Source organism: Pleurodeles waltl, chromosome 2_1 (assembly GCF_031143425.1).
Source record: "Pleurodeles waltl isolate 20211129_DDA chromosome 2_1, aPleWal1.hap1.20221129, whole genome shotgun sequence".
Taxonomy (NCBI): domain Eukaryota; kingdom Metazoa; phylum Chordata; class Amphibia; order Caudata; family Salamandridae; genus Pleurodeles; species Pleurodeles waltl.
Genome location: NC_090438.1, coordinates 134,427,052 through 134,443,659, shown reverse-complemented (window position 1 = coordinate 134,443,659; position 16,608 = coordinate 134,427,052). Strand labels below are relative to the sequence as shown.

Below are 16,608 nucleotides of genomic sequence, written 5' to 3'. Positions count from 1 at the left end.
AGATGGTGATCTAGGATAGCTACCCCCTCTTCACCAGCTTTCATTCACAACCCAACAACGTTACAACTCCTAACGTATAATATCAGGGATCTCAATAAGTCAGCAAAACAGGCTACTGTCTTAGGTGAACTGAAGAATTTTGGGGCAGATATCTGTCCACTGCAGGAGACACACTTACTTAAGGGAGACCAACACTGGCTCCGCTTCAGAAACTTCAGACTATAGTGTCATGCGTCCACTTCCAACAAGCCAGTAGAGGTAGCAGTACAACTCAGAGGTTCCAAGAAATTTCACAAGCAGCGGGTGCTGACTGACGACCAAGGCAGATGGCTACTGGTAGTCAGCGACTGGCAGGGCATGCCCATAGCAATAAGCAATATCTATTGCCTGAACACCGGTCAGGGGCATTTTTGATCTCCATAGTTCAGAAACTTGCTAGTGCCACAGATAATCTCTCCAAATTGAAGGAGACCCCAACAGCGTTATGTATACCCCACTTGAGAAGTCACAACAGATATTGAGAGGTAAATCAACCCTACAAGCAGCAAGCAAAGCAATCCTTGACAACCTAGGCTTGACAGACACCTGGCTGTATCGCTGCCCATGAGTGCATTAGTGAAGGACTACTCACACTTTTCACCTCAAGTAGGGGACATCTCCAACGAGCTGAACACCAATTTGGATCGGGACCCGGTCCAGATCACTTTCAACTGGCCTAGCCCAAACTTGGTATGTAAGCAGAGTTCCTGGAGACTGAATGACTCCCTTTTAGGGATCCCAGTAGAGCAATGTGAGTTAATGACCACTATACGGGAATAGCTACAACTCAACCACAGGAGGTGGTATGGAATGCCCTGAAAGCAGTTATATTAGGTATCTTCATTAAAGAAGATAGCTGCCTCAAGTGGATGAGAGAGATTGAACTACTCAAACTTAAGGAAGATCTACTCTGGGTGGAGAAGGACCGCCACCCCTCCAAGAAACTCTGGAAAGTCTAAAAGCATTCCACAGTCAAATACAAATCCTGAAGTATGACAGAGCTAATTAGTCTGCTCCGGAACCCAAATCTACGAGAGAGGCAACAAAGCAGGCTCACAAACAAGCTTCAAGCTCAACAAACTAAGATGTACATCCAAGACGTCAGTGCAGGGGTCCTGTGTACCTCTGCTGAGATGAAGACTGAGTAAAGGAAAATGGCTCCTTGTTGCAGTTACTCCTCCACTTTTTGCCTGATATTGATGCTGACTTGACTAAGAAGTGTGATGGGACCCTGCCAACCAGGCATCAGCCCCAGAGTTCTTTCACTTGAAATGTACCCTTGTTTCCACAATTGGCCCACCCCTGGCATACAGATAAGTCCCTTGTAAAAGGTAGCAGTGGTACCAAGGGCCCTGTGACCAGGGAAGGTCCCTAAGGCCTGCTGCATGTGTTGTACCACCCTAAGGGACCCCTCACTTAACACATGCATACTGACATTGCAGACTGTGTATGTTGGTGGGGAGAAGAAGGCAAAGTCGACATTGTAAGTACAGTGTGGCCAAATTAAGTATATGGTGTGGGAATTTGTCAAAGCGAACTCTACAGTTCCATAATGGGTAAACTAAACACTGGGAAGTTCGGTATCAAGCTTCTCAGAATAATAAACCCACACTAATGCCAGTGTGGGATTTGTTATAAAATGTACATAGAGGGCATCTTAGAGATGCCCCCTGTATTTTACCCAATCCTTCAGTGCAAGACTGACTGGTCTGTGCCAGCCTGCCACTGAGGGATGAGTTTCTGACCCCCTGGGTGAGAGTCTTAGTGCTCTCTGAGGCCAGAAACAAAGCCTGCTGAAACTGTAATACCTAGCAGTGAGCCTCAACGGCTCAGGCTTCGTGTTACAATGCCCCAGGGCACTCCAGCTAGTGCAGATGCCCCCCCCCCCTGGATACAGCCCCCACTTTTGGCAGCAAGTCTGGGGAGATAATGAGGAAAACAAGGAGGAGTCACCCCCTCAGCCAGGTCCACCCCTAAGGTGACAAGAGCTGATGTGACCCACTCCTTAGAAAATCCTCCATCTTGCTTTGGAGGATTTAGCCCAAAATGATTAGGGATGTGTCCCCTCCCCAAGAAGAGGGTATAGCCACCCTCAGGGACAGTGGCCATTGGCTACTGCCCTCCAGCCCTAAATAGCCCCCTAAATCTAGTATTTAGGGGCGACCCTGAACCCAGTAAATCAGATTTCCTGACGACCTAAAGAAGAAGGACTGCTGACCTGAAAGCCCCACAGAGACGACGGAGATGACAACTGGCTTGGCCCCAGCCCTACCAGCCTGTCTCCAGACTCAAAGAACCTGCAACAGCGACGCATCCATGGGGACTAGCAACCTCTGCCGACTTAGAGGACTACCCTGCAACCCAAAGGACCAAGAAACTCTTGTGGACAGAGGCTCTGTCTAATCTATAAAGAAGAAACCATCTTTAAATGGACTCCTGCCTCAACCGGAAGCGTGAGTCCCCAACACTCTGCACCTGACGCCCCCGGCTCGTGTCCGGAGAAACCAAACACTGCATCGAGGACCCCCAGGCGACTCCCATGATGTGTCCACCCTGAGACAACCTTCCTCCCCCCCCCACGGCGACGCCTGCAGAGAAAATCCAGAGGATCTACCTGACAGCGACTGCCTGGTAACAAAGAACGCGACGCCCGGAAAAAGCATTGCACCCGCAGCCCCCAGGCCCGAGAGGAGCCAACTACCGGTGCAGGATTGACCAGCAGACGACCCTCCTTCTTGCCCAGTCGGTGGCTGGCCCGAGAAGCCCCCCTGTGCCCTGCCTGATTCGCCAGAGTGACCCCCGGTTCCCTCCATTGATTTCTATTCAAAACCCGACACCTACTTTGCACACTGCACCCGGCCGCCCCTGTGCCGCTGAGGGTGTATTTTGTGTGCCTGTTTGTGACCCCCCAACTGCTCTACAAACCCCCCTGGTCTGCTCCCCGAGGACACAGGTACTTACCTGCTAGAAGAATGGAACCGGAGCACTCCTAGTCTCAATAGGTGCCTATGTTATTTGGGCCCTACTTTGACCTCTGCACCTGACCGGCCCTGTGTTGCTGGTGCCGGGTGTTTGGGGTTGACTTGAACCCCCAACAGTGAGGTGCCTATGCCCCAGAGACTGAACTTGTAAGTGCTTTACTTACCTTCTAAACTATTACTTACCTCTCCTACAAACTGTTGATTTTTGCAATGTCCACTTTTAAAATAGCTTATTGCCATTTTTGCCAAAACTGTGTACCTTACTGTTTTACTTCAAAGTTCCATACTTACCTATGCCAAGTACCTTACAATTTATGTATTTACTTGAATTCTGAATCATGTGGTTCTTGTGAGAAAGTAGCCTCTTTCTAGCCTTGTTACCCCCACTTTTGGCCTGTTTGTGAGTGTATGTCAGGGTGTTTTCACTGTCTCACTGGGATCCTGCTAGCCAGGGCCCAGTGCTCATAGGGAAAACCCTATGTTTTCAGTATGTTTGTTATGTGGCACTGGGACCCTGCTAGTCAGGACCCCAGTGCTCATAAGTCTGTGACCTATATGTATGTGTTCCCTGTGTGATGCCTAACTGTCTCACTGACGCTCTGCTAACCAGAACCTCAGTGGTTATGCTCTCTCTGTACAAATTGTCACTAACAGGCTAGTGACCAATTTCACCAATTCAAATTGGCATACTGGAACACCCTTATAATTCCCTAGTATATGGTACTGAGGTACCCAAGGTATTGGGGTTCCAGGAGATCCCTCTGGGCTGCAGCATTTCTTTTGCCACCCATAGGGAGCTCTGACAATTCTTACACAGGCCTGCCACTGCAGCCTGAGTGAAATAACGTCCACGTTATTTCACAGCCATTTACCACTGCACTTAAGTAACTTATAAGTCACCTATATGTCTAACCTTTACCTGGTAAAGGTTGGGTGCTAAGTTACTTAGTGTGTGGGCACCCTGGCACTAGCCAAGGTGCCCCCACATTGTTCAGGGCAAATTCCCCGGACTTTGTGAGTGCGGGGACACCATTACACGCGTGCACTATACATATGTCACGACATATGTATAGCGTCACAATGGTAACTCCGAACATGGCCATGTAACATGTCTAAGATCATGGAATTGTCTCCCCAATGCCATTCTGGCATTGGGGAGACAATTCCATGATCCCCTGAGTCTCTAGCACAGACCCGGGTACTGCCAAACTACCTTTCCCGGGGTTTCACTGCAGCTGCTGCTGCTGCCAACCCCTCAGACAGGTTTCTGCCCTCCTGGGGTCCAGCCAGGCTTGGCCCAGGAAGGCAGAACAAAGGACTTCCTCAGAGAGAGGGTGTTACACCCTCTCGATTTGGAAAAAGGTGTCAGGGCTAGGGAGGAGTAGCCTCCCCCAGCCTCTGGAAATGCTTTGATGGGCACAGATGGTGCCCATCTCTGCATAAGCCAGACTACACCGGTTCAGGGATCCCCAGCCCTGCTCTGGCGCGAAACTGGACAAAGGAAAGGGGAGTGACCACTCCCCTGACCTGCACCTCCCCTGGGAGGTGCCCAGAGCTCCTCCAGTGTGCTCCAGACCTCTGCCATCTTGGAAACAGAGGTGCTGCTGGCACACTGGACTGCTCTGAGTGGCCAGTGCCAGCAGGTGACGGCAGAGACTCCTTCTGATAGGCTCCTCCAGGTGTTGCTAGCCTATCCTCTCTCCTAAGTAGTCAAACCTCCTTTTCTGGCTATTTAGGGTCTCTGCTTTGGGGAATTCTTTAGATAACGAATGCAACAGCTCATCAGAGTTCCTCTGCATCTCTCTCTTCACCTTCTGCCAAGAAATCGACGTCTGACTGCTCTGGAAGCCTGCAAAACTGCAACAAAGTAGCAAAGACGACTACTGCGACCTTGTAACGCTGATCCGGCCGCCTTCTCTACTGTTTTCCTGGTGGTGCATGCTGTGGGGGTAGTCTGCCTCCTCTCTGCACTAGAAGCTCCGAAGAAATCTCCCGTGGGTCGACGGAATCTTCCCCCTGCAACCGCAGGCACCAAAGAACTGCATCACCGGTCCTCTGGGTCTCCTCTCAGCAAGACGAGCGAGGTCCCTTGAACTCAGCAACTCTGTCCAAGTGACTCCCACAGTCCAGTGACTCTTCAGTCCAAGTTTGGTGGAGGTAAGTCCTTGCCTCCCCACGCTAGACTGCATTGCTGGGTCCCGCGTGATTTGCAGCTGCTCCGGCTCCTGGGCACTCTTCCAGGATTTCCTTCGTGCACAGCCAAGCCTGGGTCCCCGGCACTCTAACCTGCAGTGCACGACCTCCTGAGTTGTCCTCCGGGATCGTGGGACCCTCCTTTGTGACTTCGGGTGAGCTCCGGTTCACTCCACTTCGTAGTGCCTGTTCCGGCACTTCTGTGGGTGCTGCTTGCTTCTGAGTGGGCTCTTTGTCTTGCTGGACGCCCCCTCTGTCTCCTCACGCAATTGGCGACATCCTGGTCCCTCCTGGGCCACAGCAGCATCCAAAAACCCTAACCGCGACCCTTGCAGCTAGCAAGGCTTGTTTGCGGTCTTTATGCACGGAAACACCTCTGCAAGCTTCTACACAACGTGGAACATCCATCCTCCAAAGGGGAAGTTTCTAGCCCTTGTCGTTCTTGCAGAATCCACAGCTTCTACCATCCGGTGGCAGCTTCTTTGCACCCACAGCTGGTATTTCCTGGGCATCTGCCCACTCTCGACTTGATCGTGACTCTTGGACTTGGTCCCCTTGTTCCACAGGTACTCTCGTCAGGAAATCCATCGTTGTTGCATTGCTGGTGTTGGTCTTCCTTGCAGAATTCTCCTATCACTACTTCTGTGCTCTCTGGGGAACTTAGGTGCACTTTGCACCCACTTTTCAGGGTCTTGGGGTGGGCTATTTTTCTAACCCTCACTGGTTTCTTACAGTCCCAGCGACCCTCTACAAGGTCACATCGGTTTGGGGTCCATTCGTGGTTCGCATTCCACTTCTAGAGTATATGGTTGTGTTGCCCCTGTACCTATGTGTGCCCATTGCATTCTATTGTGACTATACATTGTTTGCACTGTTTTCTAGTGCTATTACTGCATATTTTGGTATTGTGTACATATATCTTGTGTATATTTGCTATCCTCATACTGAGGGTACTCACTGAGATACTTTTGGCATATTTTCATAAAAATAAAGTACCTTTTGAGGCACTTCGCTATTTTTATAGAGCCCTTCACAAATCTGACAGCCAAGATGTAGAGGCCCAACGTGCCTATCTACAGTCACTCCTCCTACCTCAACTCTCTCAAGAGGACAGGGATACCACAGACGTTTTGGCAACTATAAAACATCGAAAGCGGGGGAAAGTCAATGGACCTAACTGCTTCACGACTGCGTTTTACAAACAATCCAACCATCTCAAAGCACCTTTGCTGGCAAAGGTTTATAACAAAATGTCCCAGTCCTGTGGGCTTACCTCCGTGATGGCGGAAGCAACAATCTCTCTCATAGTAAAAGACCTGACCCAATGCCACTTTTGAATATAAACACCAACATTTGGCTACAATTCTGGCAACTCACATTGAGGCCTACCTCCCAAATGTAATACACTTGGACTAGAAGGGATATATTTTGGCCCGATCAACTAGTGATAGCACCAAACGAGTTATACATGTCAGTCTTAGTGCAGAAACACCAAAGAGAAACGCTTCCATTTTCAATCAAAGCGGAGAAGGCCTTCAATGGGGTTGACTGGTTCACACTGAAATCGACAATGCATAGGCTGGGCTTTGGGGCCTGCTTTCAGGGGTGGATTGAAACTCTCGATGCCTTTTCCTGGGCTAAAGTTAATGTTGATGGGCTCAAATTGCAGGAAATGTAGATCCAAAGGGGCACTCAACATGGGTGGCCTTGCTCTTCAAGCAATTTGTTTTATCTGGAACCACTCTTGCTGAAGATATGAGATCATGGGGGAACTCGGAAGGCTCCTTTCCATCAGGATATATTTAAAGTTTCAGCATCTGCAGTCTATGTTCTGCTTTCAATGATCTATCAAGTGTACTTCCTGCAGAGCCTATTGCACTGCAACTCCTAGAGGCATATGCAGCATTGAGGACATTAAGATTAACCCGAGAAACTCTGTTGGATTAGTGGTTTCTGGGGGTAGACACTTCTTCAGAAACTCCAACTTGAGACATATTGGTAGGCACTTGACTCCTTGCCCTACTTGGCAGTGAGCCTAGGCCCTGACCTCTATATCTGCCCTAGGGCCAACTTTCAACACTCAGCACACTACCACAAAAGCTAACCTCCTCCTTGCGTCTCCATGCTATCTTGTGGATCAGAAGAATGGCCTCTTTCGAAATGTTCTATCTCCCTCAGATTCTGTATACGTTTCAGGCACTCCTGCTTCATCCCCAAAAGTCCAAACTGGTACAGCTGACAACAGACACTTGGAAATACTTTATCTGGACATGGAGAAGACCCAAACTCAGATTCCTGATTAGTATGTGCCACCCAAAACATGGACGGCTGGGAATCTCCAATATTCACCATTACCTAGCGGCACAAGTGAGCTACATAGTTTAAGGGGGAAACAGATAAGCCCCGGAGTTTTATAGACTAGAACATGACTGCTAGACCGCTGGTGGAGGTCCTCTGGCTACCCAAGTCCCAGAGATGTTGCATTCGGTACACTTGCCCAAACACAAGGACTACCCTTGAGGCCAGTGTCTATCTTTCTCAATATAAAGAGGTCACCATGTATCCATCCCCTTTGACTCTAACACCTGGGAACAGACATCTCCCCAGGTCTGGCGAGATCCCACTTCCAGTCATGGATCACAAACTGCTGCTATTGGCTTTGGGACATATTTCATAAGGGCAGTATTCAGCCCTTTGAAACTATCAAACCGACATACCATGTGCCACAGGTTGCACTATTTACAGAGCAGGCACAGGGTCTTCCATCCCCCTATAAAGAAGGCGGCTATAGATCCCTCATATAATTTAAGAAGTTCCTACAGAGCCTCACGACAGTTCACTACTTTTCACTCTGATATGCCCCACCCCTGCTTTTTAACATCCCCCAGGCACTCCTTTCATACAGGAGCAGTTGGGAGGTAGACCTGGATGGTTCACTAACTGAAACAGTGGAACACAATCCACACATACACAACCAACGTTGCGCCTAGGTCAGGGATACACTTTACAAGATTGTGTACCGATGATACTACACCCCAGCACAACTTCATATATGGGACAGTAACAGATACAGGGAGTGCTGGGAAAGAGGGTGTGGAGGGACAGGGACCTTGTTGTTCTACCTTTGTTTGAGTTGGTTCTGGGAGGAAGTTCTAAACACCATAAAAGGCATTAAAGGGGAAGCCCCTGGATAAGGTTCCTCCTTCGATCCTATTGGGCCTGCCTCAGAAAAATACACACCTTCTTTATTCCCCTAAGCGGAAGAGGATCTCTCACCTTCTTTTAGCAGAAAAGCAGATCATTTTGGGCCTTTTCAGGAAATACCTTATCCCAAACACCTTCATGTGACAGCATAAGAGTTAGCAGCTTGTAGACTGTGAGAATATAGCATACGATCTGCAGGACACATCAGACAAATTCACTACAATGTGGGACTTAATTCTGGAATATCTTCACTGGAATACCTTAACCAAGGCAATAGTTGCCTCACTTGCCCCAGGAGGCTGGAAACATTGGGCCTGCTATCCCACAATATAGCCCAGAGTGATGAAGACAAGTGACACTCTTAGGGGTGCTGGTAACTAACTTATCTTTTGTGAGCAAAACAGTGGTGTCAGGGGAGATGGGGGGGATAAAGAGGAATGATTAATTCCACTATTGGTGGACTGTTCAGTTATTGAGGTGGGTATGCCCACATTACAGTTGCATACAAAAACAATAAAAACTTTTGAAAGTAAAAAGATCCAGCAAAAGGAAACAAGAGCTGGTGGTTTTACAACACTTGATTAATCTTTTGATAAAACATTTTTCCTGTATTGTGGTCAGAATAACAAAATTATGGACGTAGTCTTTTATCCTTCATGATAGGGCAAATATGCTGTGGCCCTCCTCACCAAGTTAGCTTATAAAGGGAGCTTGAATCATTGTGCTGAGACAGTTATCTTACTCAGGTTTTTCTAACGGTTATATAGGCATGCATGTATACTGACTCATAGATGCCTACCCATGAAAAGATTTCATAGCTTCACTAACACTGTTAGCTTTCCTTTGCCTTTCTATACTTGTCTTAAACAAGGGAGTTTTTATGGATACATGTACTTAAATTCGGATAACTCTCCTGAAACAGTATTTCCATACTTTGTCTACCAGATACTTTGAAGTTCAGGAAAACGTTTATACAGCATTTCTTGGATATGCCTATCAAGTGAAGCATGTCTAAATCAGCAAGTATTGGGCAATATGAGAAGCTTCTTCCAATGCACCAGGACTCTCAATCCACAAAGGACAGAACAATGGTAATTAAGATAAACAGTAATAATTTTAGGTTAGAGTGCAAATGCAAAAAAAGTCAGTGTGTAATAGAAGACATTCTTCAGAGGCTGTAGGTCTGAAAACAAACATTTCAACAACTACAGTAAGTTTTCACCTTGACAGTGGTCAGGAAGATGTAAAGGGAAGAATTGAAACCGTTTTAATGGGATGCTGAAGCAAAGTGGGCCAGTGGCAGGAAACACAATGGTATTCATCAATGCTGTAAAATGTTAAACTAGAAAATATCTTTTGTTCTTTACAGTTTTGCCCCATTTAGGACTAGACTAAATTACAAACCTATATACAACACAGGAATGAAAGACAGTAGTATAATACTATATGCATTTTTCAGATCACTTGCCGAGAATATATCAATAATGATTTTAAACACATTACCTTAGATTTTTCATTTTTTATCCTGTGAGCTTCATCAATGACTAAGTATCTCCAATTAAACTTCTTGAAAACTGATTTTTCTTTAATAACCATTTCATATGAGGTAACACATACGTCCCACTCCCCAGGCATCATTACGTCACGTATAAAAGCAGCCTAAAATCAAAATAATATGCTTTTTAGTCAAGACTGTAAGAATACATAAATACAATAGCACCTTAATAATCTCTAGCATTACAATGAGACCTTGACAGGTATCAAACATTCTCCATAACTGCTACAGTATTCCCGACCGGCAGACCAAACAGAGTCAATGAATATTTTACTGTGGTACACTGCAATTCTGTAAGACATTTTTTTAGCTAACGTTATAGCATTAGAGATCACTACATGCTCAGAAGACATTTTAGTTATCATACATTTCTAAAGTAAAGGATTTTCAAAAAATGCAGCCCCGTTGATCACCAAGATGTGTTTTTAATATGCATATTATTTCTTAATTGTAAGACTGTTGATGTCATTTTACTGATTGCGTGGGAATTTAATTAGAGAACTGCTTACTATGACTGCTATTTGGGTATTGATTGGGAAATGCAGATTGTGCATTGTGTAGTAGCCATGTGTGTGGATGTCAGCTGAGTAGATTAGAAAGGATCCATCCCTCTTTGGCTGAGGGCCTGTACTAACATGGTGAATTGAAACAGCCACTTCTCTTCCCAGCTAACCCAACATTCAGGGCCTGAGGTAAAAACTAATATACTGGTTACATCTTAGCTTTCCCTATCAAAGATTTAAGGATTATCAGAAAAGAAGAATGCCACCATCACTCGCTGCCTTAATATATGGAGTGAGCTGGAATTTTCACAGTTCCCAAATTTAGCCTAAAAATGTAATGAGCTATACCAATTATCTTGTCCTTTAGGCCATCAACAGACTTTAATATTATCTGCTGACAACGTGTAACATTTCTTACCACTAAACCCATACTAAGAACAAAACTAGGGACAACAAAAAAAATAGGACAGCAAAGTTTAACCTCAACAAATCTTTGAAGTTGAGACCACGTACCAATGAAGTAATAATTGTTACCCACTATTTATACAAAGTCTCTTTAGGGGCAAAGTAAGACCTTGTAGGCATATGCCTTTGGGGAACTTGAGTTACTGCACCCCGCAAAAATATCAGCAAGTAAGATGTTTATGTAGGGTGCATCACAACACTGTAATTAGCTAGTCTTTGTCGCTCATCAGCCAGTTAAGGGGCTGCTTCTCACAGTCTGACTCTGGGTATGTGCAAGAGGCAGATCTGTTAATGTTGATTCCACTCATGTGTCTCTCTATCTCCCCACATGTTTGTGAAATTAGATCTTTACCCTTGCACAAGCTTGGGAAAGGAAGCCCTTCTTTTTATTTGTAAGGTGTTTCTTCCACACAAGAGGAGGCTGCCACCTGCATGGCACCATGGGTGATTTCAGAGGTACAGCCAACACTCTAGGTGAATTTTCAAGTAAGGCGTATCCCTCTGAACGTCAAAGGCCAACTGCAAACAGGTTCTCTGACAGTGATATCAAATTACACCTTCATTGTACCTATATTCAGGGCACCACTGCTGCTGTTCTCCTTGCTGTTATCAAGTACTTTCTACATCTCAGTACTCCCTGGGTAGAATCAGATACTACTTTCTTCTCTTTCCTCCTGGTGGCGCACCTCAGTCACCAGCAATGTTTTTGTGAGGGTGACTGGACCCTTAATCTTTGATTATGATTTCTAATTTCTAGATGCTCTTTTCACAACTCTTGGCACCACTACTCAATTTTTCTTATAAGCAGCTGTATGTAAAGAGCGGGGTCTATCTTCTGGTTCAGTCCCTGGCAATCCCTTTACCTGGCAGCAACACACAAAAGCCCACAAGACAGACCATTCTCTCTATCAGGACTGGCACATCACCCACAGGCTTTCAGACACTTTTATTATGTAAGAATGTCCAGAAGACGCCCGTGGTTCACACTCCTAAGGTACCAACGGTATGGAAGGAACATTAAATAAAAGCCCAAAAGGACTCCCCTGCTTCAGGGTCACTAGCATGTCCAGACTCTTCTGGCACCAAGAGTGAGGCAGAGATATTGTGCCTCTAGCTCTGGAGTCCAATACAATTGTCTCTGAAGTACAATTCAGAGTGGGTCCCCCACACACCAGAGAGATGCCCATCCCCAGATGTGTACATCTTGCTTTTTCCATGGTTGTTCTGCTCCTCAACTGTTCATCCCTATGCAGGGATATAAAAATGGAGGTAGAGAGTTTTATAAGCTGGGACCCTTCCAAAGGTTGACAGGCTACACTGCCCCTTCAATACTTCGCACTTCCAGGGAGCATGCCACTGCATGTCCAACCCCCATCACAGCATGCTGGAAAGAACCATGATGCTTGCTTGTATGAGCACTAGGACTGTTACCCTCTCTGAGCCAGGCTCCGCTCATTCAAGTCTGGTTTTCTGCTTCAATGCAGCCCCCCATAGAAAATGGAGCCATAGTTCTGTCTGTCCTCCCTTTGTTCTACATGGGAACATTCTGCAGGTTTTTTATAGCTACTAATATAATCTCTCCCTGGGCGCATCCATGGTTCTCGGAAGGATTTGATCTGCCAGCTGGGCCTGCGATGTGTCTAACTTCCCTAGCAAGGTAGCAGAAGACAGGGATCCCCCAGCAAGGTAGCAAAAGGCAGGAATCTCTTTAGGGTTAGCTCAGAGAAAAAGGCCCAATTTCATAAGCATATAAATTAGCTCATCTAGAGTAAATGTAACTCTGGATAGGAGTTTGTGAATATACAGGAAAGTGAATTAATTTTCTACCTTGTGCCAATTAAAAGTTATATTTTAGGCACAAGTGACACAATGAGGGAAAAAGTTTTAACAATATAGATTTTACATTTCGATAAACAAATAAAAGGAACGTTTCTTTTTGGCACCCAAATCAATTATAAGGCCTTAACAAGCCATAACTTAATTAACATGGGTCCGATCTTACATTGTGCACACAGGTTATGGTGAGCCAAACAAGCAGTCCCTCTCCTAGCTTGTATAAATGTGCACTTTTGGGGAACAGTGTTGCGTTGAATCTCCTCAGAGCCCCAGGCTGACATTTTAAAAGATAGTTACTGATCCTTACGGCTTAAATAGTTATAGGTTTCGCCATACTTTCCATTAACTTCCAATAACTTTGACGTTGTTTGAGAAATCTGATGACATTTTGCACGCAACAAACGAAAGTGGATAAGAGTCGTAGGAAGCAAAGTTAAAGGGGAGGTGGGGTGGCGGTGTGTCTAAAAAGGACGATTTCCAGTTTTAGATCATATTGGAAATGTTGCTCTATGCTGTAGAAAAAACACACTAATTGGAAGCAGACATTCACTCGGGAAGCCGTCTTTCTTAATGTGTTGGTGTTCAGTAGTTTTTGAGACATTAGCGTTTGAAAAAGGTACCAGGTAGGTTTTAAAGGGATAATGTTATAGCATACCTTGGCCGTTAATCTCACAAGATCTGTAATCACTCTTGATTTTTTTTTAAGAAATGTGATTGGTTGATGAAAAGGTCACATTATTTGTCCACCATCTTGAAATTTGAAAAGTCGCCAGAACTTGACAGTTTTGCACAGTGATAAAATTCACAGAGAAAAATGGAGACCTGATTACAAGAGCTAGGCGACAGGGGGGTATACAGGTACACACGATTCCACATTTTAATTTGGAAACGGGTGCTGTTTTCCCAAGCTTGAATGTTTCAGGAGATTTGTGAGTTTCACAAAGGCATATGTGCAAGACACTACTGAAAGAGTGAGGAAGAATTAAGAAAGGCATCAAGTGTACAGCAAGAAACACACATGCAGCAGTAGTTCACAAATAAATACAACTCTGTAAGCTTGAAATCGAGAGTTTCAAGACATTTCCAAATTTAAAAAAAGGATTAAGTCTGTGGTTGGCTACAGGGGCTGAAAAGGGATGCACACGTTCCTCTGTACAGGGCCTTGCTGCACCGGACCCAGTGTTCAACACCCTACTATGCAAAGTAGAAAGCTGTGAGCAGCCTGAGTTTTATGCATAGGAGGGTGGGTGCATAACCTGGCCACAAGAAGGCACTGTATCCAACCACCAGCACACATGCCCAAAGGCTGTGCACACAAGGTGCTGCCTGCATAGGCGATGGCACTGCGCCAAACAGCTAATGCTCAGTAGTGCAGACACTGTAACATTAACATTGGAAATAAGCTAAGCAAATCACTGAAAAAAAGAACATAGCAATAGTGACTTTATAGCTAAACATCAAAACATAAAAACATGCAAAATCTGCAATTATGGGCCTAGTCACAAAACATATCTCATGCTCTCTCTTCTATACACACAACTCACCACCCAAGCCGACCTGAAAATGGACATGTGTGAACTACCAGAAATACTGCCAGATTTGACAACCTTCCCCAGTCCTCCAAAAGCTGTGCAGTTATGATCTGCAACACAAAACGTAACTTGCACCCCCTATGATACCCATCATTAATCACACAAAAGGGCCAAAGATGGCATAGTGTAGAATGTCGACATATATAATTGATCTGTTAGCGCTCCCTGGTCCGCCAAGAGACAGAATGACACATGCCACTTTGAAAAACGTCAGCGACTGGGCTCTCTGAGAACGTAAGGCTCCAGGCATATGCTGAGTGGGAATCCCACCTTGGAAAACTGCTTTCTCCTTCCAGACAGAAGGAGTGCAGATCAGCACTCAAAAGTGGGCGGAGAGGCTGACAAACGAAACAGACGTCTTCATCTACACCAGTGGTTCCCAACCTTTTGATTTCTGTGGACCCCCACTTTAACATTATTGGAACCCAGGGACCCCCACTGAATCATCATGGGAATCCGGGGACCCCTGCCAGAGTCATTACTGGAAGCTGGGGACCTAATTTGTCAATATTTGTTAATATTTTTTAATTTTCTAGGCTCTCGAGGACCCCCTGAGAAGGCTTTGCGGACCCCCAGGGGTCCCCGGACCACAGATTGGGAACCACTGATCTACACCACTCTCAATTAGAGAATCTGTGACCACGGCTTAAGACGGACTGGATGTAATAGTGCCACCCTGAGGTGAAAGAGGAGGCCCATGCTTAGAGAACAGGTTAAAAGCAAATCTGGTGTCCCTCCTGGCCATAGTGATGAGCAAGCAAGTAAACATGTGTTCTTAATATATATGAGTCATCCTTGGAACTAAATCAAGGAACTAGTACTTGTACTTGTACTTTTACAGTAGATATGGAGATTACTGAAAAAAAAGCAAACTAAGGGCTCCATCCTGAAGCAGAGGAGGGGTTCTGGGTCAGCACAGTAGTTAAGAAGCGAACCTCCTTAGTGGTAGAATAGTTCAAAAAGAGAGAACTAGACATGGATGGCCTTACTGAGGTATAGGAGTAGGCAGCAATCAGAGACAGTGATCCAACCTCTGCAACTACATTGGTCTGCCCTTTTCTTCAGCTCTATAATCTAATAATACATATTTTTCATCCTGACCCCCTCTTCAGTGGTGGTCTTGTTCTAAGGATCATGCTTTGCCCCTCATCAGTAAAGAAAAAAATCTTTATACTTCATCTTCGTTCTGAGCTGGTAATTGTGTCCACAGTATTCCCTAGGAAATGGCTTTGTTCTGTCTCTTCTGTATTTCTTTTTCAGTTGTTAAACAATGAGTGCACAATTGCATATAAAATTTATAAAGGAGTTTTGCGAATTCTTTGACAAAAAAGGTATAGAAATGTCATGAAAATAATTTAATATTTCATTTTATATGCTTTCAAACACGGAAGACCCGCATGATGATAACACTGAGACAAGGAACTCAGCATATTACACACAGGGCAAGTCTCCATTTCTACTCCATCAGCAGCACCTAAACTACTTTCCAAATCCATGGTGCACCAAAATTCACATTAATAGGTAACCGAATATTTACACAAATGGTGGACCGCTTTTGTACCATGTTGAGTAATATCCACGTATTTTTCTCTTAGACAAAGATTTAGATCTGTTAACAGTCGTTTCATATTGTTTTTATCTAATTTCTAGTAGTAAAATGAAGTTAGTTAATTGAAGTATTCATCCACTAACAAAATAGTTTCTGTTCCAACCAAATTTTAATCATAACACCCTTTGACCACTTAGGCCTTAGTTGCACTACAACATAATTTAGAAGCATAAAAGTAGGGATAACGACACCCACTGACCAGTTTAAAAATAGTCCTAATGCTATCAGTAGCTGTAAGGAAATGCCTCCTTGGCATGGATATCCCCTGACTTTTTGCCTTTGCTGATGCTAAGTTTTGATTGAAAGTGTTCTGGGACCCTGCTAACCAGGCCACAGCACCAGTGTTCTTTCCCTAAACTGTACCTTTGCTTCCCCAATTGGCACAGCCCTGGCACTCAGATAAGTCCCTTGTAACTAGTACCCCTGTTACCAAGGGCCCTGATGCCAGGGAAGGTTTCTAAGGCTTGCGGCATGTCTTATGCCACCCTGGGGACCCCTCATTCAGCACATGCACACTGCCTCACAGCTTGTGTGTGCTGGTGGGGAGAAAAAGACTGAGTCGACATGGCACTCCACTCAGAGTGCCATACCAACCTCACCTGCCTGTGGCATAGATAAGTCACCCCTCTAG

At 45.3% G+C, this 16,608-nt stretch overlaps 1 protein-coding gene across 2 annotated transcripts in view; it reads right to left on the bottom strand.

Moving 5' to 3' along the window:
• The window catches only part of LOC138262082 (probable global transcription activator SNF2L1), a 1,420,807-nt gene that overhangs the window by 1,032,896 nt on the left and 371,303 nt on the right, over window positions 1-16,608 (bottom strand). For both annotated transcript variants that reach the window (XM_069211817.1, XM_069211826.1), the window contains exon 7: window positions 9,921-10,076. In XM_069211817.1, coding sequence (XP_069067918.1) covers window positions 9,921-10,076 — 156 coding nt within the window. The remainder of the gene's footprint in view (window positions 1-9,920; window positions 10,077-16,608) is intronic.